Source organism: Lipophrys pholis (genome assembly GCF_963383615.2).
Source record: "Lipophrys pholis genome assembly, chromosome: 9".
NCBI classification, from domain to species: domain Eukaryota; kingdom Metazoa; phylum Chordata; class Actinopteri; order Blenniiformes; family Blenniidae; genus Lipophrys; species Lipophrys pholis.
In genome coordinates this window covers 1,583,945-1,606,910 of record NC_137639.1, presented here as the reverse complement: position 1 = coordinate 1,606,910, position 22,966 = coordinate 1,583,945, and the positions used below count along the sequence as shown (strand labels likewise).

The window sequence follows — 22,966 nt, the reverse complement described above, 5'->3', positions numbered from 1 at the left end:
GTGTGTGTGTGTGTGTGTGTGTGTGTGTGTGTGTGTGTGTGTGTGTGTGTGTGTGTGTGTGTGTGTGTGTGTGTGTGTGTGTGTGTGTGTGTGTGCTTTCAGTACTAAAACTAACAACAGCGCAATCTAGTGGCCCTACAGTCTAACTACATGATTCTCCAAACGTTTCCACACTATTGTGAAAGGAGAACAGGAAGTTGCGGTGCGTTGTGAGCCCAGCAGGAGACGCTCACCAGTGAGTCCAGCTCGATGGGCAGTGGCTCGGTGTTGTGGTTCAGGTTGTTGGCGTGGGTGGAGCTGCTGTCGGACCGATCGTCGTCCATCATGATGGCGCAGGCGTCGCTGCAGTCCAGCCCGCCCGCCTTCGGCTTGCGCTTCTTGATGCCGTTCTCCCAGTGCTGGCTGATCGGGCGCTGGCGGTACGCTCGATACCAGTAGAACATGGTGACCATGGCGACGCCCATCACCAGCAGAGGCAGCAGACTCACCAGGATCACCGACCTCAACGGGTCGTCTGGAGTCGTTTCCACAACTGAGAACGATGGAAGAGGCAGAATGTGAAGCGGCAGCACTGGTACACAGCAGAGAGCGAGAGGAGAACCAGTGAAATCCTCAGCAGGACGGGAACTTCCCTTCTTGGTTCTCGCGCCCAGACGGTGAACCCGACCAGCAATGTTGGACATGTATTTGGACGACTGAAAACAAGCTGCTTTACGTGGTTTGTACTGAGTTTGCTGGTGGACACAGAGGGATGTTCCATGAGAGGGAGGAAAGATTGTCACTCAGCAGAACTTTGAATGAATGTCGTGTTTCAATCGCCTCAACCAGCAGCAGCAGCATGAGAACGTCCTCTGCAGCTTTCATTCCACATGAGAACCACAAGATAACCGCAAAGCACAACTGAAAATAGAACCGGAATCGTTCACGTCTGATCAATCCTAATCCCGACACAAAATAATGGGTTCTATCAGAATTGAGGGGGTCGATCAGGCTTCAAGTGTGTTTTCACCTTTTAAAAGCTTGTCTGTCAGGAGGGAGCTCCGCTGGTTCTAACAGGATGATACTCAGCACATTCTTTAATTATATACTTACACATCTAGACATGTACATATTCTACACTCCTAACAAGTGCTCTCAATGGAAGTAACTAAAGCTGAGTCTTGAATCAAATAAACCTTTAAAAAATATCGTCAACCTACACAATACTGTCTAATACTGTTCAGCAGGTTAGTAAAGTACAATATTTATACATAAATAGCCCTTTGTCATTATTGTGTCAGTAAAATCAACTGTATGTACTAAACCGTGACCTGCGTTGCTTCAGCTGTTAGTTTGTAAAGGGTCTGAACTGATCTGGTCTGAACTGGTCTGAACTGATCTGAACTGATCTGAACTGATCTGGTCTGACAGGTCTGAACTGGTCTGAACTGAACTGGTCTGAACTGAACTGGTCTGAACTGGTCTGAACTGATCTGGTCTGAACTGGTCTGAACTGATCTGAACTGATCTGAACTGATCTGGTCTGACAGGTCTGAACTGGTCTGAACTGAACTGGTCTGAACTGGTCTGAACTGATCTGGTCTGAACTGAACTGGTCTGAACTGGTATGAACTGATCTGAACTGAACTGGAGACATTACAACAATCTAGTCTTCAGAGAGCCCCCTAGTGGTGAAACATTATAGTACTTTTAAACAGCTAGTGAATAGAGAGCCCCCTAGTGGTGAAATAGTATAGTACTTTTAAACAGCTAGTGAATAGAGAGCAGTTATTGAGACTCTTTTATTAACATACTTGTAAACAAACACAAGCAGAAGCTTCATTGGTCTCTTTTAGAAAGTTCCAGTGTTTTGCTGATGGTTTACTGGAAATGACAGTTTGTCTAAGTTTAGGGAAACTAAATCAACCTCTGGTAGATTCCATAGGCGGTTCGGAGGGTGAATGCAGTGAGAGAGTGAGTGGTTGGTGGTGGTCAGAGGGTGAGAGAGTGAGAGAGTGAGTGGTTGGTGGTGGTCAGAGGGTGAGAGAGTGAGAGAGTGAGTGGTTGGTGGTGGTCAGAGGGTGAATGAGTGTGAGAGTGAGTGGTTGGTGGTGGTCAGAGGGTGAGAGAGTGAGAGAGTGAGTGGTTGGTGGTGGTCAGAGGGTGAGAGAGTGAGAGAGTGAGTGGTTGGTGGTGGTCAGAGGGTGAGAGAGTGAGAGAGTGAGTGGTTGGTGGTGGTCAGAGGGTGAATGAGTGTGAGAGTGAGTGGTTGGTGGTGGTCAGATGGTGAATGTAGTGAGAGATTGAGGAGAGGAGAGGAGAGGGGAGGAGAAAAAGGAGAAGAGGAGTTCCGTCCTCGGAGGTTCTGTTGAAGATGTTTCTGATTTGAGTTAAACACAGACAGGAAACCAAGTGTCTGAGCTTGTCTACACACACACACACACACACACACACACACACACACACACACACACACACACACACACACACACACACACACACACACACACACACACACACACACACACACACACACACACAGAGGATTCCCTGAGTGGTTTGTACGTGACTGAAGCAGCTCCAGCAAAGACACTGAAGTACAGGAGGAGCAGGAGAAGGAGAGAGGAGGAGAAGAAGGAGGAGGAGAGAGGATGTAAGGGGAGGAGGAAGAGGAGGAGAAATGAGAAGGTGGAAGAGGAGAGAGGTGGAGGAGATAGGTGGAGGAGGAGAGAGGAGGTAACAGGAGGAGGAGGAGGGAGGATGTAAGGGGAGGAGGAAGAGGAGGAGAAATGAGAAGGTGGAGGAGGAGAGAGGTGGAGGAGGAGGAGAGAGGTGGAGGAGGTAGCATAATGACTGTCGTCCCCATGTAATCATGAACAAATAAACAAACAAATTCTTCCATAAGCTGAAGGACAAATGCTCTTCATGTGTGTGTGTTACGCTTCAGTGCAAAATGACGGGTTGATGTGTGAAGCTCCAACAATTCATAAAGTTATCAAAGTCAAAACTTCAAACTGAGATATTATGAAAACTCCTGGTTCATCATTGTTTCAGAAACATTTCATGCTTACATGTCTTTTTGAAAATGATTTGTTTCCATGGAAACGACCCACACTAAGTTTCCTCGTGTCCCTGTGTGTCTATGATTTGGTGAAGCATTGGAATGTTGGTGACCTTTGACCTCTCGGTGAAGATCAGAGTAACTCACCAGGGGAGAACAGCAGCACGTCGTTACACTCTTCCTCTGTACAGGAGCAGAACTGAGCCGACCCGCCCGTCGTGTTCTTCTCCTTCATCACACAGCTGGAGCTGTTGTAGTCGTCCAGCATGACGCCGTACAGCGGCAGCGACGGGTTGTGGCACAGAGTCTCCATGGAGAAGCCCGATTCATTCCTTCTCCTGAGAGGAAGCAAAGAGCAGTGGGGTTGATTCCTGCATGTGAGCTGTGAGCTTCCTCTAGTGTCATGGTGCTGATCCTCTCTGGTGTCATGGTGCTGATCCTCTCTAGTGTCATGGTGCTGATCCTCTCTATCCTCTGGTGTCACGGTGCTGATCCTCTCTGGTGTCATGGTGCTGATCCTCTCTGGTGCCATGGTGCTGATCCTCTATCCTCGTTGATGTCATGGTGCTGATCCTCTCTGGTGTCATGATGCTGATCATCTCTCGTATCCTGGTGCTGATCCTCTCTGGTGTCATGGTGCTGATCCTCTAGCTTCTCTAGTGTCATGGTGCTGATCCTCTAGCTTCTCTAGTGTCATGGTGCTGATCCTCTAGCTACTCTGGTGTCATGGTGCTGATCCTCTAGCTTCTCTAGTGTCATGGTGTATGATCATCTCTGATGTCATGGTGCTGAGCCGCTCTCGTGTCATGGTGCTGATCCTCTCTAGTGTCATGATGCTGATCATCTCTGGTGTCATGGTGCTGATCCTCTCTGGTGTCATGATGCTGATCATCTCTGGTGTCATGGTGCTGATCCTCTCTGATGTCATGGTGCTGATCCTGTCTGGTGTCATGGTGCTGATCCTCTCATGTGTCATGATGCTGATCCTCTCTGGTGTCATGGTGCTGATCCTCTCTGGTGTCATGGTTCTGATCCTCTCTGGTGTCATGGCGCTGATCCTCTATCCTCTCTGATGTCATGGTTCTGATCCTCTCTGGTGTCATGGTGCTGATCCTCTATCCTCTCTGATGTCATGGTACTGATCCTCTCTGGTGTCATGGTGCTGATCCGCATTAGTGTCATGGTGCTGATCCTCTCTGGTGTCATGGTGCTGATACTCTCTGGTGTGATGGTGCTGATCCTCTCCAGTGTCATGGTGCTGATCCTCTATCTTCTCTAGTGTCATGGTGCTGATCCTCTCTAGTGTCATGATGCTGATTCGTCTATCCTCTCTGGTGTCATGGTGCTGATCCTCTCTGGTGTCATGGTGCTGATCCTCTCTGGTGTCATGGTGCTGATCCTCTCTGGTGTCATGGTTCTGATCCTCTCTGGTGTCATGGCGCTGATCCTCTATCCTCTCTGATGTCATGGTTCTGATCCTCTCTGGTGTCATGGTGCTGATCCTCTATCCTCTCTGATGTCATGGTGCTGATCCTCTCTGGTGTCATGGTGCTGATCCTCTCTGGTGTCATGGTGCTGATCCTCTCCAGTGTCATGGTGCTGATCCTCTATCTTCTCTAGTGTCATGGTGCTGATCCTCTCTAGTGTCATGATGCTGATTCGTCTATCCTCTCTGGTGTCATGGTGCTGATCCTCTCTGGTGTCATGGTGCTGATCCTCTCTGGTGTCATGGTGCTGATCTTCTATCCTCTCTAGTGTCATGGTGTGTGATCATCTCTGATGTCATGGTGCTGATCCTCTCTGGTGTCATGGTGCTGATCTTCTATCCTCTCTAGTGTCATGGTGCTAATCCTCTCTGGTATCATGGTACTGATCCTCTCTGGTGTCATGGTACTGATCCTCTCTGGTATCATGGTGCTGATCCTCTCTAGTGTCATGGTGCTGATCCTCTCTGGTATCATGGTGCTGATCCTCTCTGGTATCATGGTGCTGATCCTCTCTGGTATCATGGTGCAGATCTTCTGTCCTCTCTAGTGTCATGGTGCTGATCCTCTCTGGTATCATGGTGTTGATACTCTCTGGTATCATGGTGCTGATCCTCTCTAGTGTCATGGTGCTGATCCTCTATCTTCTCTAGTGTCATGGTGCTGATCCTCTCTAGTGTCATGATGCTGATTCGTCTATCCTCTCTGGTGTCATGGTGCTGATCCTCTCTGGTGTCATGGTGCTGATCCTCTCTGGTGTCATGGTGCTGATCCTCTCTGGTGTCATGGTTCTGATCCTCTCTGGTGTCATGGCGCTGATCCTCTATCCTCTCTGATGTCATGGTTCTGATCCTCTCTGGTGTCATGGTGCTGATCCTCTATCCTCTCTGATGTCATGGTGCTGATCCTCTCTGGTGTCATGGTGCTGATCCGCATTAGTGTCATGGTGCTGATCCTCTCTGGTGTCATGGTGCTGATCCTCTCTGGTGTCATGGTGCTGATCCTCTCCAGTGTCATGGTGCTGATCCTCTATCTTCTCTAGTGTCATGGTGCTGATCCTCTCTAGTGTCATGATGCTGATTCGTCTATCCTCTCTGGTGTCATGGTGCTGATCCTCTCTGGTGTCATGGTGCTGATCCTCTCTGGTGTCATGGTGCTGATCTTCTATCCTCTCTAGTGTCATGGTGTGTGATCATCTCTGATGTCATGGTGCTGATCCTCTCTGGTGTCATGGTGCTGATCTTCTATCCTCTCTAATGTCATGGTGCTAATCCTCTCTGGTATCATGGTACTGATCCTCTCTGGTGTCATGGTACTGATCCTCTCTGGTATCATGGTGCTGATCCTCTCTAGTGTCATGGTGCTGATCCTCTCTGGTATCATGGTGCTGATCCTCTCTGGTATCATGGTGCTGATCTTCTGTCCTCTCTAGTGTCATGGTGCTGATCCTCTCTGGTATCATGGTGTTGATACTCTCTGGTATCATGGTGCTGATCCTCTCTAGTGTCATGGTGCTGATCCTCTCTGGTATCATGGTGCTGATCTTCTGTCCTCTCTAGTGTCATGGTGCTAATCCTCTCTGGTATCATGGCGCTGATCCTCTCTAGTGTCATGGTGCTGATCATCTATTCTCTCTGGTGTCATGGTGCTGATCCTCTCTAGTGTCATGGTGCTGATCATCTATTCTCTCTGGTGTCATGGTGCTCATCCTCTCTGGTATCATGGTGTTGATACTCTCTGGTATCATGGTGCTGATCCTCTCTAGTGTCATGGTGCTGATCATCTATTCTCTCTGATGCCATGGTGCTGATCCTCTCTGGTATCATGGTGCTGATCCTCTCTAGTGTCATGGTGCTGATCATCTATCCTCTCTAGTGTCATGGTACTGATCCTCTCTGGTATCATGGTGCTGATCCTCTCTAGTGTCATGGTGCTGATCATCTATTCTCTCTAGTGTCATGGTACTGATCCTCTCTGGTATCATGGTGTTGATACTCTCTGGTATCATGGTGCTGATCCTCTCTAGTGTCATGGTGCTGATCATCTATTCTCTCTGGTGTCATGGTGCTGATCCTCTCTCACTCACCAGATAGCGACACACACCTCGCTGAAGTGGTCACAGATGGAGGTGATGGAGCAGTTGGAGGAGCAGCTGCCGCTGCCGCTGCAAGACGAAGGCTCCAGGTCACAGAACTTACAGAGCTGGTTGAGTGGGTAGAAGGGTGGCTTATCTGCAGGTCATACAAAACACACACACACACACACACACACACACACACACACACACACACACACACACACACACACACACACACACACACACACACACACACACACACACACACACACCATGGCAGGTCAGATGTAATTTCAGGTCTGAAATGATGTACTTTCAGTAATCGAAAGTAATGAGTGAAAATAAAAAACCTTCAGGCCCTTTTGTGTGTCTGTTTATACAAAACTACTGAAAACACAACTTTTTGAAAATGCCCTGACTTCGTCTCTATGGTAACGGGAAAAACACAACTTTTATGGAATGCTGCCACAGGCTTTATAAACAGTAGTTCTGCACATGCTCAGTAGAGCCAATCAGAACAACGTTTCCTCTGTGGTGTCATGTCTCCCAGTCCTTATTCTTCTGGACTTGGTACTTTTATTTTGACAGTCACCGTAATAACAATCCATTTTGATGGTTTTATTTTGACAGTCACCGTAATAACAATCCAACTTGGTACTTTTATTTTGATGGTCACCCTAATAAAAATCCAACTTGGTACTTTTATTTTGAGGGTCACCCTAATAACAATCCAACTTGGTACTTTTATTTTGAGGGTCACCCTAATAACAATCCAACTTGGTGGTCCATCCACTAGATTGTCCGTGTTCTTTCTCCTGTTAACGTTTAGAGCTCATTGTTCTCTGCTGGGTGTGTGTGTGTGTGTGTTTTTAGTACTAAAACTAACAACAGCACCAACTCGTGAACCAACATGAAAACTACATCGTTTTCAGTGTATTAGCATTTACGTACACACTACATGTAGTAGTAGGAGTAGTCTTTATTTCGAATTTGTACAATGCAATTAAAAAATAAATAAATAAATAAAATAAAATAAAAAATAAAAAGAAAGTAATATACTGTCCATACAATTCGAAAAGGAGTAGGTTGAAGTAAAACTTATGTTTCCTACCCCTTTATACATTTTCAGTCTTTTGTTTCTTTTACAGTTTTACAAATGATTCAATTTGCAATCAGAACTTACATGAGCATAAAATATTTCTACTTCTTTTAAGTCTCTATAGTTTATACAAATATACAATTTTTGTTGTCAGTTTCCACATATACATTATTTATACATATATTATCTACATTACACACAATACATTTTATATAGTTTTCATTTTTTCAAAACACAAAATATCAACTTTCATCTGGATTCTCCTATCAAGTGGTACTCTCATATTTGTTGAGTATCATATTTTTGATTTGTTTCTTAAAAAACATTATGTTTTTTGGCTCTTTAATTTCTTTCTTAGGTCCGTTCCACATATTAATTCCTTTCACTGAAATGGTTCGTTCCATGAGTTTGGTTCTGAATCTGGGTTTTTTAAAGATGTCTGTTCCTTTCAGATTATACCGACTTTCTCTTTTTTCAAAGTTCTCTTGGATGTTTCCTGGTAATATTTTACTATTTGCTTTATACAAAATCTACATGTTGGTTTCTTGTGTATCGGACCACCAGGGGGCAGTGTAGCACCCACACTTCAGTAAACCAGTTAACGAAACAACCAGTGAGCGCAAAGTGGTGTATGTACACAACAATGAAGGGTTTACAGCCGATGAAGAGATACTACTGCTTGTCCAGAATGACGATCACCGCTGACCAATCAGCAGACGGCTGCATCGTAGCGCCTGCTTATGGAACCGTATCGTTTTAGGTACTCCAATAGAGGGGTGACGAAAAATCGTAATCGTTGGGTCGGTATAGATGGTTCTTTTGGTACCATCTATCCCGTGCCGTTTTGTCCCGTCTGTTCCGTTCCGTTTTGTCCCGTCTGTTCTGTTCCATCTTGTTCCGTCTTATCGCATCCTGTCCCACCCGTTATGTTCCGTCTTGTCCCGTCCGTTCCGTTCCTTCTTGTCGCATCTTTTCCCATCCGTTATCTTCTGTCTTGTCCCGTCTTGTCCCATCCGTCTTGTCCCGTCCCGTCCCATTTCATTCCGTTTCGTCCCGTCCTGCGGTGGGACCGCTGTGAAAAGTCCCAGTTTGGAAAGCTGGTATGAAAAAGTCACGGTTGCAGTAGATCTGAGCACTGGTGTCGCGTAAACAGACCCCCCAAAAGTTGAAACATTTTTCTAGTTACATTTGTTTCCCTTGTCATGTAAACGGGGCCTCATGGACAAGGTGTGGTCTCTTGGGATTGTTGTCATGGAAACAGGACCTTAGCCTCTTTTCACCAGAGGCTCAGGCTCCACCTCACACCTCCTCTCTTTAGTCGCGGTTCCACCGCTCAGTATGGACCAGGATGGGCTTTCATGCCTCCCCACTGACAAAAGTTATAGGATGGTACTGAAAGAACCATACCTGATGTGTACCATTTTCCATAAGCCCTCCGTTGGAGTAGCTTGCACATCGGTACGATTCCAGAAGGCGGAGCTACAGCGCAGCCGTCTGCTGATTGATCAGTGACGATCGTCACTCTGGACAAGCAGTAATAATTCTCATTGGCTGTATAAACCCTCTGCTGTTTACATCCGCCGCTTTGTGCTCACTGGTTGTTTTATTAACTGGGTTTATTGAGATGTAGTGCTGCACTGCCCCCTGGAGTTCAGACGAGGTGCAGATGCTCCTCTCAGTAATGGGAGGGGCGGAGCTTCAGCGGGAGCTAGAAGCTGTGTCACAGAGAACCAGGCTCACGGCGATTACTGTTGTGCAATGACATCACAGACCTGCGGCGTTATGCAGCGTTCACAACACCGCTTATATTCTAACTGTGGCCTCTGTGGTAGGACCATGCACCAGAGTTGGGTCTTGGTACGCTTTGCTTTGCCTTACCTTACCTTACTGTACCGGCCGGCCCGGCACGTACTGCAGTGGAACCGCGGCTTTTCACACCTCGACATGCCTGTCACTGTTTGCTTTAGTGTTCAGGTTAAGTCACAGCAGAGGGGGGGCTCTGATTGGGCACACCTCATCTTTACACCGTGACACGCCTGCAAGATCTTGGATAAGGCTCATTGGATCATTGCTGAACGTCCACACAGGAGAGGGGGGCTCTGGTTGAGCTGGGGGGGCTGCGCAAGGGTTTCTTCTGGCCACAAGAAACCAAAACCCCCAATGTGGAGATATTATGGTGACTGTCAAAATAAAAGTACCAAGTTGGATTGTTATTATGGTGACTGTCAAAATAAAAGCACGAAATTGGATTGTTATTACTTGGACTGTTCTGATTGGTTGTACTGAGCATGTGCAGTAGAGCTGGCCGAGGAGCTCATGCAGAGCAGCAACATTTCACAATAGTTCACTTTTCCAAAGTTTCCATGGAGTCGAAGTTGAGTTTTCAGTGACTCTGAGCACCGTTGTCGTGTAAACACGACTGTCGTTGCTCTGAACTGAGATATTTCCCTCTGAACGGAGCCTTGATAAGGTTGAATGACACGTTCACTCCGAGATGTGAGCCGACATGTCAGAGGGAAACACTCAGAAAGGCTTCCGGTGTGCTGAAGACGAAGAAAGGTTGTTCTCTGTGAAAAGTGATCAGAGTTTGGGGTTGACTGGATGTGAGATGAGGACTGTAGAGAAGCATCTTCCATGTTACCAAACATTTAGCAGCTTTCCACTGGACACCATGTGACTCATGATACACATTCTAGGGCGCAGACTTGGAAGTGAGTCCTCATGACCTCATTCGTCATTTGCTGTGTTTTTTTTATTTTCAGCAGGTTGTGGCTGAAATCAGCTCTCATGGCTCAGAGTCACATGGAGACCAATGGTATCTTTGGTGACGCTGTTTGATTTCATCTCCGGGGGTGATTGGGGGGAACCTGGTGAGGTAAAGTGAAAGGTAATCAGTCTCATCTCCTGTCTCCTGGCCCAGCTGTTCACACCTGTTTACACCTGTCCACACCTGTTCACACCTGTCCACACCTGTTCACACCTGTTCACACCTGTTCACACCTGTTCACACCTGTTCACACCTGTCTCTGTGAAACAGACCCAGTTCAGCTCTCCACCCAGTGCTGGAGTGAAGATGACCGTCAAAGGAGTTATATGGATTACTAGAAATGGAGTGGGTGGGGTCAGTGCAGTCCGACCAGAGGCTGCTTTCAAGCGTCTGCTCCTGGTTCAGCTTCACCGAGCAGCAAACCTCCAGAGCGACCAACAGCTCGCAGCTCCCAGCTGTACTTCAGCATGTTAAACCTCATCTCAGCAGGATGCAGCAGAATACACACAAAAATACTAGAATAGAAGTTATACTTAACTGAGAGAACTAAGAACACGAGCCCTCATCTTAATCTGGGGGGTGTGGAACAACAGTCGGAGTGTGAGGCTGTGAGTCTCTGGCCAGGCCAGCAGTCGTTCTGTCTTTCACATCAACTACAGATCAGAGCAGCGACTGCTGGATGAAAACGCCAACTAGAACAAAGACGAGGCTGTAATGCTGAAGGATCATTTGTCACATGACAGAAGATGATTGGTCCAGACAACCATCACAACGACAAGAGAAAAGCTGTGAGTCGCACGTAAGGAATGTTTTTTGGATATAATGTAGGGATGCATCGAAACCGATACCAGAGTACCCATACTGGTAAAAGATTATGTGAGTATACGTGATGTCATCCATGATGTCATCCATCAGCAGCAGGTATGCAAGAGATGAGGAGCGGTTTAGATTCTTTAATATTGATGACAACAAACGTAAGAGTGTAAATGATGTTCTGACAAAATATCAAGAGGAGGAGAAAGGTAGTTCATACAACACCAGCAACTTAATCACCGGCAACTTAATCACCGGCAACTTAATCACCAGCAACTTCATCAGCAACAACTTAATCACCAGCAACTTCATCAGCGGCAACTTAACCCCTGGCAACTTAACCACCAGCAACTTCATCACCAGCAACTTCATCACCGGAAACTTAATCACCAGCAACTTAATCACTGGCAACTTATTCACCAGCAACTTCATCAGCAGAGACATTTGAACCAGCAGTTAGCTCGATGTTGCTCAGTAGTTGCTGCTCAGTGGATCAAGAGAATTTTACTTTGAGCCGTGCAACATGCTACATGCTAAAGAGTTTCAGGCTCACAGACCAGTGATGTTACATGCTACATGCTACACGCTAAAGAGACCCCCCTCCGCGTCCCTCGGGAGCACTATGCCATGGAGATGCCTACGGACAGGTTGATTCCCTGAAGAAATGAGTTATAGTAGGATCCTTCTTCAAAGAAAAGATATGGGTACATTCCTACTGTTTTGTAAATTTCACAAATGTGTTTTGCAGCTCAGTGAAATAGACATTTAAGTTTATACATTGAAACTAAAAACAAGCTGCAGCAGGAGAGATGAGGAGAGCGCGGCCGACCTTTGAACCTTGAACTGTTGCAGGGCAGGAGGAGACTGTGGGTGCATCCTACTAGTCCCTCCTATCTCCTAACAGTCCCTCTTATCTCCTACTAGTCCCTCCTATCTCCTAACAGTCCCTCTTATCTCCTAATAGTCCCTCCTATCTTCTAATAGTCCCTCCTATCTTCTAATAGTCCCTCCTATCTCCTAACAGTCCCTCCTATCTCCTAACAGTCCCTCTTATCTCCTAATAGTCACTCCTATCTCCTAATAGTCACTCCTATCTTCTAATAGTCCCTCCTATCTTCTAATAGTCCCTCCTATCTCCAAAAAGTCCCTCCTATCTTCTAATAGTCCCTCCGATCTCTTAATAGTCCCTCCTATCTCCTAACAGTCCCTCCTATCTCTTAATAGTCCCTCCTATCTCCTAACAGTCCCTCTTATCTCCTAATAGTCACTCCTATCTCCTAATAGTCCCTCCTATCTTCTAATAGTCCCTCCTATCTTCTAATAGTCCCTCCTATCTCCAAAAAGTCCCTCCTATCTTCTAATAGTCCCTCCGATCTCTTAATAGTCCCTCCTATCTCCTAACAGTCCCTCCTATCTCTTAATAGTCCCTCCTATCTCCTAACAGTCCCTCTTATCTCCTAATAGTCACTCCTATCTTCTAATAGTCCCTCCTATCTCCTAACAGTCCCTCCTATCTCCTAACAGTCCCTCCTATCTTCTAATAGTCCCTCCTATCGCCTAACAGTCCCTCCTATGTCCTAACAGTCCCTCCTATCTTCTAATAGTCCCTCCTATCTCCTAACAGTCCCTCCTATCTCCTAACAGTCCCTCCTATCTTCTCATAGTCCCTCATGTCTCCTAACAGTCCCTCCTATCTCCTAATAGTCCCTCCTATCTTCTAACAGTCCCTCCTATCTTCTAATAGTCCCTCATGTCTCCTAACAGTCCCTCCTATCTTCTAATAGTCCCTCCTATCTCCTAACAGTCCCTCCTATCTCCTAACAGTCCCTCCTATCTCCTAATAGTCCCTCCTATCTTCTAATAGTCCCTCATGTCTCCTAACAGTCCCTCCTATCTCCTAACAGTCCCTCCTATCTCCTAATAGTCCCTCCTATCTTCTAATAGTCCCTCATGTCTCCTAACAGTCCCTCCTATCTCCTAACAGTCCCTCCTATCTCCTAATAGTCCCTCATGTCTCCTAACAGTCCCTCCTATCTTCTAATAATCCCTCCTATCTTCTAACCACTGATGCTTCCTTTAGAACCTCCTTTAGCCTAGGAACCACTGATGCTTCCTTTAGAACCTCCTTTAGCCTAGGAACCACTGATGCTTCCTTTAGAACCTCCTTTAGCCTAGGAACCCCTAATGCTTCCTTTAGAACCTCCTTTAGTCTAGGAACCACTGATGCTTCCTTTACCAAAGGAGAACAGCTCATGTTCCCCCACAATTCCTTTAACATTTAAAGGAACCCGCTTTAGTTCAGGGAAACTCAGGATCACTGAAAAAGGAGCAGATCAAGGGTCCGTGTATTTTCCGGCCATTCGATTTAGTTTTGATGTCGGAGAACGAAAAACCGGAAACCATCCGACTTTCGTTTTTCGATTTGATATTGGGAAACAAAAAACGTGAGACCAGCTGTCTCCTGTTTTTTCATTTTAAAATTGAAAGGATTTCAATGAGGAAGCCTCCTAACACCTTTCCTAACTCCTTTAGGAAGCCTCCTAACACCTTTCCTAACTCCTTTAGGAAGCCTCCTAACACCTTTCACTAACTCCTTTAGGAAGCCTCCTAACACCTTTCCTAACTCCTTTAGGAAGCCTCCTAACACCTTTCCTAACTCCTTTAGGAAGCCTCCTAACACCTTTCACTAACTCCTTTAGGAAGCCTCCTAACACCTTTCCTTAGCTCCTTTAGGAAGCCTCCTAACACCTTTCCTAACTCCTTTAGGAAGCCTCCTAACACCTTTCCTTAGCTCCTTTAGGAAGCCTCCTAACACCTTTCACTAACTCCTTTAGGAAGCCTCCTAACACCTTTCCTTAACTCCTTTAGGAAGCCTCCTAACAACTTTCACTAACTCCTTTCGGAAGCCTCCTAACACCTTTCACTAACACCTTTCGGAAGCCTCCTAACACTTTTCCTTAACCCCGTGACGTCATCCACGGGGTTAAGGAAAGGTGGATAGGAAAGGAGATAGGAGGGACTATTAGGAAGGACCTGAGGACTCGGCTGCTGAACGACAGTGAAGCATTAATGAGACGATGATGATAATAATCACAACAGGTCAGTGAGGTGAACGCTCAGCGTCTCCAGTCTGAGAGCTTCATCATTGTGAAGGTGGGCGTCCATAGTGCAAACAGCAGCAGCCTCCATACTACAAACAGCAGCAGCATCCATATTGCAAACAGCAGCAGACTCCATACTACAAACAGCAGCAGCCTCCATAGCGCAAACAGCAGCAGCCTCCATAGTGCAAACAGCAGCAGCCTCCATACTACAAAAGGCAGGAGACTCCATAGTGCAAACAGCAGCAGCCTCCATACTAGAAAAGGCAGCAGACTCCATAGTGCAAACAGCAGCAGCCTCCTAGTGCAAAGAGCAGCAGCCTCCATAGTACAAACAGCAGCAGCGTCCACACTGCAAACAGCAGCAGCTTCCATAGAGCAAACAGCAGCAGCGTCCATACTGCAAACAGCAGCAGCCTCCATAGTGCAAATAGCAGCAGCCTCCATATTGCAAACAGCAGCAGCCTCCATATTGCAAACAGCAGCAGCGTCCATAGTGCAAACAGCAGCAGCCTCCATAGTGCAAATAGTAGCAGCCTCCATATTGCAAACAGCAGCAGCCTCCATATTGCAAACAGCAGCAGCGTCCATACTGCAAACAGCAGCAGCCTCCATCGCGCAAACAGCAGCAGCCTGGCAGGTCTGGAATATAACACAGAGTCTGCAGAGGGACTGAGAGCTAAGCAGGGCTCAGAGTTTTACACCATGGATTCCCGATTCCTCCACCAGTTGTGCTCTGACTGTGCTACACCAGGGGGCGCTGGAGGAGGACAGGATCAGGCTGCGCTCGCTGGTTATTCATTTAACAGGAAGCCACAAGACGCATTCCGTCACACTGAGTCTGGACTGGGACTGTGAAAATAAAGAGGCGCGAACCTCCAGACAAAGAAAAGACTGAGGAACCAGGATCGTTAAGTCCGTCCTGGAGACCACAGCGTCTCCTTAGCGGGGACTTTCTATTCCTGGTCTGGTTTGTCTGTCTCCTTATCACAGAATCTGCTACAGTCTCACAGTCGCTTCCTTCTACATAAATAGTCAAGTTTTAAATAAAAGAGCATGACTGTGCTGAGGACAGAACCGTGAGTCATGGACGGCGGGACGGCTGCCCTGACGGAACACACTCCATGTTCAGGGTGTGTGTTCCGTCAGCTGCAGGGGCTTGATTCACTGATAATAAACCCACATCTAGAAACATGTAACCACACGTTGTGTCTTCCCTGTGCAGTATGGAACCCCACACCCCACTGTCCATACCGACACCCCCGTTCTTTGTGCTGTGAACTCAATCAATCAAGAGTAAATGGTGACGCTGGAATCCAGCCAGTCTGGGCTTAAAGACCTTCCTTCAGTCTGAGCGCCTGGAGCGTTTTACTGGTGGTTCTGGATCCACCACAGATGGTTCTGGATCCAGGACAGGTGGTTCTGGATCCACCACAGATGGTTCTGGATCCACCACAGATGGTTCTGGATCCACGGCAGATGGTTCTGGATCCACCACAGATGGTTCTGGATCCACGGCAGATGGTTCTGGATCCACCACAGATGGTTCTGGATCCACGGCAGATGGTTCTGGATCCACCACAGATGGTTCTGGATCCACGGCAGATGGTTCTGGATCCACGGCAGGAGGTGGAGTCTGCAGCCATCCGCCTCCGAGGAGAACTGCTGAAGGTGTGTTGGCGCTGCTGAAGCTCTTGTCCTGCATGAGCAGGAATTCCATAAGAAAACATCAGTGAGCTCAGCCACAGGAAGGCGGAGGAGGAAGCAGCGGACGGAGGTTGATGGCTCCTGGAGGGGCCGTCATTGAAATGTGAGCGTTCTTTGTGCTCCAGTTACTGCAGGATGAAAGGCAGCGTGACCCACCTCCACCTGGCGCCCGGCCGGGTGGAGCACCAAGGTAATCGTTAACGCAGCCAATGATTCATTAACAAGAACTTCCTGAAATGATAGAAATGTTCTATTTGGCTTTAAATGTGCAGCGGTTGTGCTGTGCTGGATGGACCAGAACTACGTCAGGCTGCAGGTTTGATTCCCCTCCTTCGACAGGTCAGAGCGTCTTTGAGCAATGGATGAATGGAGCTCCTCGCACGATGTGACTGTGTGTGAACGTGAGTGAAATCCATGAACCATGTAGCACAGCGACATTAGCAAAAGCTCAAAAACAAGAGCGATGAAGTAGAATAAAGAGAGCAGACACTAAAAACTATGTCCTTATTAACTCCCTCACAAGGGTCGCAGCATCTTCCTGTTGAAACACGACAACCCAGAGCTTCCTCACGCAATTCAGAGCGTCCAGGTCCGGGAGAGGGTGGAGATGGTGCAACGGACTCAACTGATCAACTGATCAACTGATCAACTGATCAACTGATCAACTGACTCAGACACCAGGTTCACTTGGATGAAAGACTCATAAACCCTGAGTTATTTTAAACAGCCAGTGAATAGAGACACTTATTAACACTCTTATTAACATTAACAAATATAAGCAGACGCTTCATTGGTTCCCTTTAGAACATGACTTCTTCCTCTCTACTTCTTCCTCTCTACTTCTTTCTCTCTCTACTTCTTCCTCCCTTCTTCCTCTCTACTTCTTCCTCTCTACTTCTTTCTCTCTCTACTTCTTCCTCTCTACTTCTTCCTCTCTACTTCTTCCTCCTCCTTTTCTTCTTTCTCTCTATGTCTTCCTCTCTACGTCTTCCTCTCCACTTCTTCCTCCCTTCTTCCTCTCTAGTTCTTTCTCTCTGTACTTCTTCCTCCCTTCTTCCTCTCTACTTCTTCCTCCTCCTCTTCTTCCTCACTACTTCTTCCTCTCTACTTCTTCCTCCTTTTCTTCTTTCTCTCTACGTCTTCCTCTCTACTTCCTCTCTACTTCTTCCTCTCCACTTCTTCCTCCCTTCTTCCTCTCTACTTCTTCCTCCCTTCTTCCTCTCTACTTCTTCCTCTCCACTTCTTCCTCCCTTCTTCCTCTCTACTTCTTCCTCCCTTCTTCCTCTCTACTTCTTCCTCTGTACTTCTTCCTCCCTTCTTCCTCTGTACTTCTTCCTCTGTACTTCTTCCTCTCTTCTTCCTCATTTCAAGTTCAATACATAAATAAGTAAACAAGTAAGTAAATAAAAGCAATATATTTTCAGTAGCCATCATCTTTAGACAGTGAAACAGCTGCTGGGTGAGGTCAGGGCTCTGATAGCTGAGGTGAGTGACTCAACCAGTGATGTCATCGTGGCCAATAGGCTGAACTTCCTGATTGAGAAGAAAGTTTAACAGGAGCTTGTTGACATTCCAGTGGGAGGCTCTGTCCTCCAAACGGTCTCTTCCTGATCACCAGTGAGGAGTTTCCATCAAGACATGCCATTAAAACCACGGAGTGCAAAAAGGAGGGCTGCAAAATCTATTGTAAATGTGTCATCAGTGCAGGAAGCACAGTAACCTGAACACGCTGGCACCTTCCATCGATCACAGCGACACAGCGGTGGAGGCCGCCGCCACGCTGTCCAGCTGCAAGGGGACTATTTCATTTGTTTTGACCGCATTGTGACTGGAAGCTCTCCGGCGCCACCAACTGACCCGCAGCTCACGTCGCTCAGCAGTTGAGATGGAGGAGTTTGGTTCAGGTCCTTTAAGCTGAACCTCTTGGTTCCTTCACAATGTGAACGTGAAGTTCAGGAGGTGACGGAGGTTTTGACTCCTTCATGGGAGGAAACCAGCTGGTCTGGACCTGTCAGTGAAACCAGCAGAGGACACCCTCCCTCCTCCTTTAATCCATCCCTCGCTCCAACTGGCTGGAGTCCTCTCACTCCTCCCTGCCTTGGTCTTCATCCCTCCATCCCTCCTTCTTCTCTTTGACTGGGGGATTAGAAAGAAGAAGCAGAGCAGACGCTTCACAGAGTGGCTGAATCCCAGTGAAGTCACTGAAGCACATCTTTCAAACAGCGACAGCTTCAACTGAAAACATTGACTGGGTCTCTATTTTAAGAAAGGAAGGTTCTGAAAAGCTTTGCCAGAACCCTGGTATGTTTCTGCTCAAGCAGTGACGAAGCAACACTCAGGGTGGGAAGGTTCTGGTTCCTCCTGATCCAGGTTCAGCTGACGGATGTTCCTCCATCTGCAGGAGCTTTGGACTTCCCAATAGCAGGTTGTTTACACCACCGCGCTTTCAAGTGAAAACTAAACTTCTGTAGAATTGTCAAGAGTCTGTTTCTATGACAACGGTGCTCAGACTGAAAACACAACTTTTTGAATCCGCTCAGCGCTCCATGTGGACCCGACGGGTTCTACAGACCAGCAGGACGGTGTATGAACCGTCCTGCTCAGGAAGGAAGCGCTGACAGTGAAGTGTTTTTCAAATTAAAACTCAAGGCAGACAAATGGAAGTTTAAAGGTACGATTTCAAAATAAAACTTTTTATTCTTTCTTTGCAGTCCAGTACCAAATGGACCGGTGGTCGGGAGCCCCTGATGGATTTGCACCGCAAACGTAGAAAATAGTTCTTCTGCACATGTGTGAGTAGATGAACAATAACGGTGGTCTGTCCACTAGAACGTCCGTGTTCTCCGTGTTCATGTTTAGAACTCATTGTTCTCTGCTGGGTGTGTGTGTGTGTGTGTGTGTGTGTGTGTGTGTGTGTGTGTGTGTGTGTGTGTGTGTGTGTGTGTGTGTGTGTGTGTGTGTGTGTGTGTGTGTGTGTGTGTGTGTGTGTGTGTGTGTGTGTGTGTGTGTGTGTGTGTGTGTGTGTGTAGTCAGTACTAAAACTAACAACAGCACCCACTAGTGGACTAACATGAAAACGACATTGTTTTCAGAGTTTGTGTGGTTCCCATGGAAACAAACTTTGTTTTCAAAACATTGGTGTATAAATGCAAAACCTTTCTGAACTGAAAACATAAAAAACTCTAGATTTCCACTTGAAACATGGTGTAAAGGTCCCGCAGTTCATGTGCTTGTTTTTTATTTTCACCTCATCGAATGGTTTAACTTTTTTTCTAAAGTAGTTTTCGCCATGTTGGATATTTTAGGAACTATTTAATGTTTTTTTCCAGCAATTTTATCAATTTTTTGTGATTTTGGCCATTTTAGTCAGTTTCTCATTCAACCCTTTCAGTTATTTTCTAAACTGACTAACCTTTTTCTTTTAACTATTTTAGCCATTGTTAGCTGTTGTAGATACTTTTACCAGGAGATAAGTGTACTTTGAACAATACTCTGCAATCAGATAAAAGTGTATATCTTTCTGAACACTTCTTGGAGCCACTAGAGAGGCTGAAGAGTGACATGTGGCTCCTATAGAAAGTGTGTTTCATGTGTTTTCATGAACACAAATCAAAGAAAACAAGCCTGAATAAACCCTCAGACTTCAAGAAAACCTCCTTCTGGCTCGATGTCAAGGATCGGCGAGCGGATTAGCACGCAGCAGCGCCTCCTGACACCAAGAAGATTCCCTGGAAGGGAAGGAAGAGCCAACCTTCCTGTGACGAGCTTCAATTCAAAGCAAACAAAGAAGGAAAAGATAAGAACAGAGTCCAGCCCTGCAGTTTGGATAATGTGTGTGTGTGTGCGTGCGTGCGTGCGTGCGTGCGTGTGTGTGTGAGTTCTTCTTTCTTCATGTGCTTGAGCGTCTATTTGTGATCCATAGTGCAGCAGGGCCACAGTGCTCCTGGTATGTGGGGTTTCCAGGTTGAAAATAGGCGCCGCTGTGGGAGGAGGGCAGGAACAAACACCACAAAGGCGGCCAGTCGCCAGCAGACGTCTAATGACGGCCACACAAACAGGATTTCTCCATATTTGGCCCATTAAGAGAAGCTCTGGACGCTGCTCTCCACCTGCCGCTCGCTCCACCTGGAAAGCAGCCAAGTCGCTGCCGTTAACAGAGCAGGAGGGAAAGTAAGTAAATAAAAAACACTTCCCCCGATGATCACGTAGTACAGGGGCAGTCAGCCGGGTCATCCAGCGCTAACTCATGCTGAGCAGCCAAACACTGCAGTCACACACTGGACCTCCGGCTCACTGCGGCAGAAACATCAAGTACTTCCACTTTGTACACAGCAATACCTGGACCAGACCACCGCTGTACTACTACAGAAGGATATTTCTCCTTTTCAGTACACGATAAAGACTGAACGCACTCATCTTGTGCAGAAGACTTGACAAAGTCAACACAGGACAACACAAGACAACACAGGACAACACAGGACAACACAAGACAACACAAGACAACACAGGACAACACAAGACAATACAAGACAATACAAGACAACACAGGACAACACAAGACAACACAGGACAACACAGGACAACACAAGACAACACAAGACAATACAAGACAATACAAGACAACACAGGACAACACAAGACAACACAGGACAATACAGGACAACACAGGACAACACAAGACAACACAAGACAATACAAGACAACACAGGACAACACAAGACAACACAGGACAACACAGGACAACACAAGACAACACAAGACAACACAAGACAATACAAGACAACACAGGACAACACAAGACAACACAGGACAATACAGGACAACACAAGACAACACAGGACAACACAGGACAACACAAGACAATACAAGACAACACAGGACAACACAGGACAACACAAGACAACACAGGACAATACAAGACAACACAGGACAACACAAGACAACACAGGACAACACAGGACAACACAACACAGGACAACACAAGACAACACAAGACAATACAAGACAACACAGGACAACACAGGACAACACAGGACAACACAGGACAACACAAGACAACACAGGACAATACAACACAGGACAATACAGGACAACACAGGACAACACAAGACAACACAAGACAACACAGGACAATACAACACAGGACAACACAGGACAACACAGGACAACACAGGACAACACAAGACAACACAAGACAACACAGGACAATACAACACAGGACAACACAGGACAACACAGGACAACACAAGACAACACAAGACAACACAGGGCTTCAACCACCAGATCAAAAACCTTTACTGTATTTCATCTGTGGTCCAACCTGGTAAATGCCTCAGTTGTTGAAGTATTACGAGAAAAACTGCTTTTCTTCTGTACTTTAACTAGAATAAACTTTGCACTTTTGTATTACTCTGTCTTCTTTCTGTACTTTTGAATTGTTTTGCCTCAAACGAGCCCCGATCGATGTGGCCTTTCCGTGCAGTGTAAACATCTTTACATTTCTGTTTTAATGTATTTTGATAGTCAAATAGTCAAATACAACTAAACTCAGGCTCGTTTCCACGACAACATTTCCAAGCGAAAACTGAAACACACACACTCATCAAAATAAATGTTACTACCTCACTATTCACCCGATCCTTCATGGCCCCTGAGCTGATTGAAGCAATCCTTCTTTAATCCAGCCTCTGCTGTGTTCACTATTCAGCCTGCCGCCTTTGTGAATGCACCGGAGACCAGATCACTATGTTCCTCATGCTGCCCTCCTTGCACAGTTTGTATGGAAAAGCCATTCAAAGCACAGTTCAGCCTAGAAACCCATTAAAAAGTGTATTCCGTTAAAGATGTGTGGTGTAATTCCAATACAAGCCGTCTGCTCAGTCAGAAGTTCTTCTCTTCTCTCACTGAAGCCGGATTCACAAAACTTCACGTCCAAAGACTGAAGTCATGACTGTAGCTGGAGTTCACCGTTATTAAACGTTGAACTTTAAGGACATTTCATCTCATGTGACACTGAATGTTTGGAAGTTTTTGGATCATCTTGAAGAAAGTTCCCACTTTGAGTCGCTATTTTGGCTCTTCAGACGAGATCATCCGTTTGTTGTGTGTTTCACTCTGCTGCTGTGAGGGGTGGAGAGGTAACGTAGAGGTAACGTAGAGGTAATGTAGAGGTAACGTAGAGGTAATGTATGGGTAATGTATGGGTGATGTAGAGGTAACATAGAGGTAACATAGAGGTAACATAGAGGTAATGTAGAGGTAACATAGAAGTAATGTATGGGTGATGTAGAGGTAACAGAGGTAATGTACAGGTAATGTGGAGGGAATGTAGAGGTAACATAGAGGTAATGTATGGGTAATGTAGAGGTAATGTATGGGTAATGTAGAGGTAATGTAGAGGGGATGTAGAGGGAATGTAGAGGCAGTGTGGATCCATGTGGGGCTCAGTGTGTGTGGACAGACGGTACGGAGCTCAGCACAGCCGCTGGATGAGTCACCTGTTACGCACAGAAATGCTCAGCTGTCCGGTCAGCCGCGCGTAAAAACGCAAACGGTGCCTCGTCCGACAGTTTCCACGGAACACACAGAGGCTGCGGCACCGACAAAACACGAGTGGAAGTGTTGGTTGGTGCTCAGGACGTGTGCGTAAACTCACCGGCGGTCCCGGGCTCCGGCAGCGCGCAGAGGAAAAGCAAAGATAAGACTCCTAAGAAAAAGACGCAGCGGCACGGAGCCTCCATGTTTCCGCTTCTCATTACATCCAGAATCAAACACGGCGAGAGGCCGCTGAAGGCTGAGGGAGAGTCCGCCGCGTCCTGCGCTCCACTCCGCTCAGCAGCTGGAGAGTCACTGCGGAACCATCCACACTCTGAACACAC

General features: G+C 46.7%; 1 protein-coding gene across 1 annotated transcript in view; it reads right to left on the bottom strand.

The window, feature by feature from the left end:
- LOC308114623 (TGF-beta receptor type-2-like) overlaps positions 1-22,947 on the bottom strand; it is a 39,416-nt gene extending 16,469 nt beyond the window's left edge. Inside the window, exons 1-4 of the mRNA XM_080471662.1 lie at positions 22,744-22,947; positions 6,611-6,755; positions 3,188-3,378; positions 234-532 (exon numbers count right to left, since the gene is read on the bottom strand). Of these exons, the coding sequence (XP_080327788.1) occupies positions 234-532; positions 3,188-3,378; positions 6,611-6,755; positions 22,744-22,843 (735 nt within the window). The 5' untranslated portion in view covers positions 22,844-22,947. The remainder of the gene's footprint in view (positions 1-233; positions 533-3,187; positions 3,379-6,610; positions 6,756-22,743) is intronic.
- Positions 22,948-22,966: the final 19 nt, after the last annotated feature.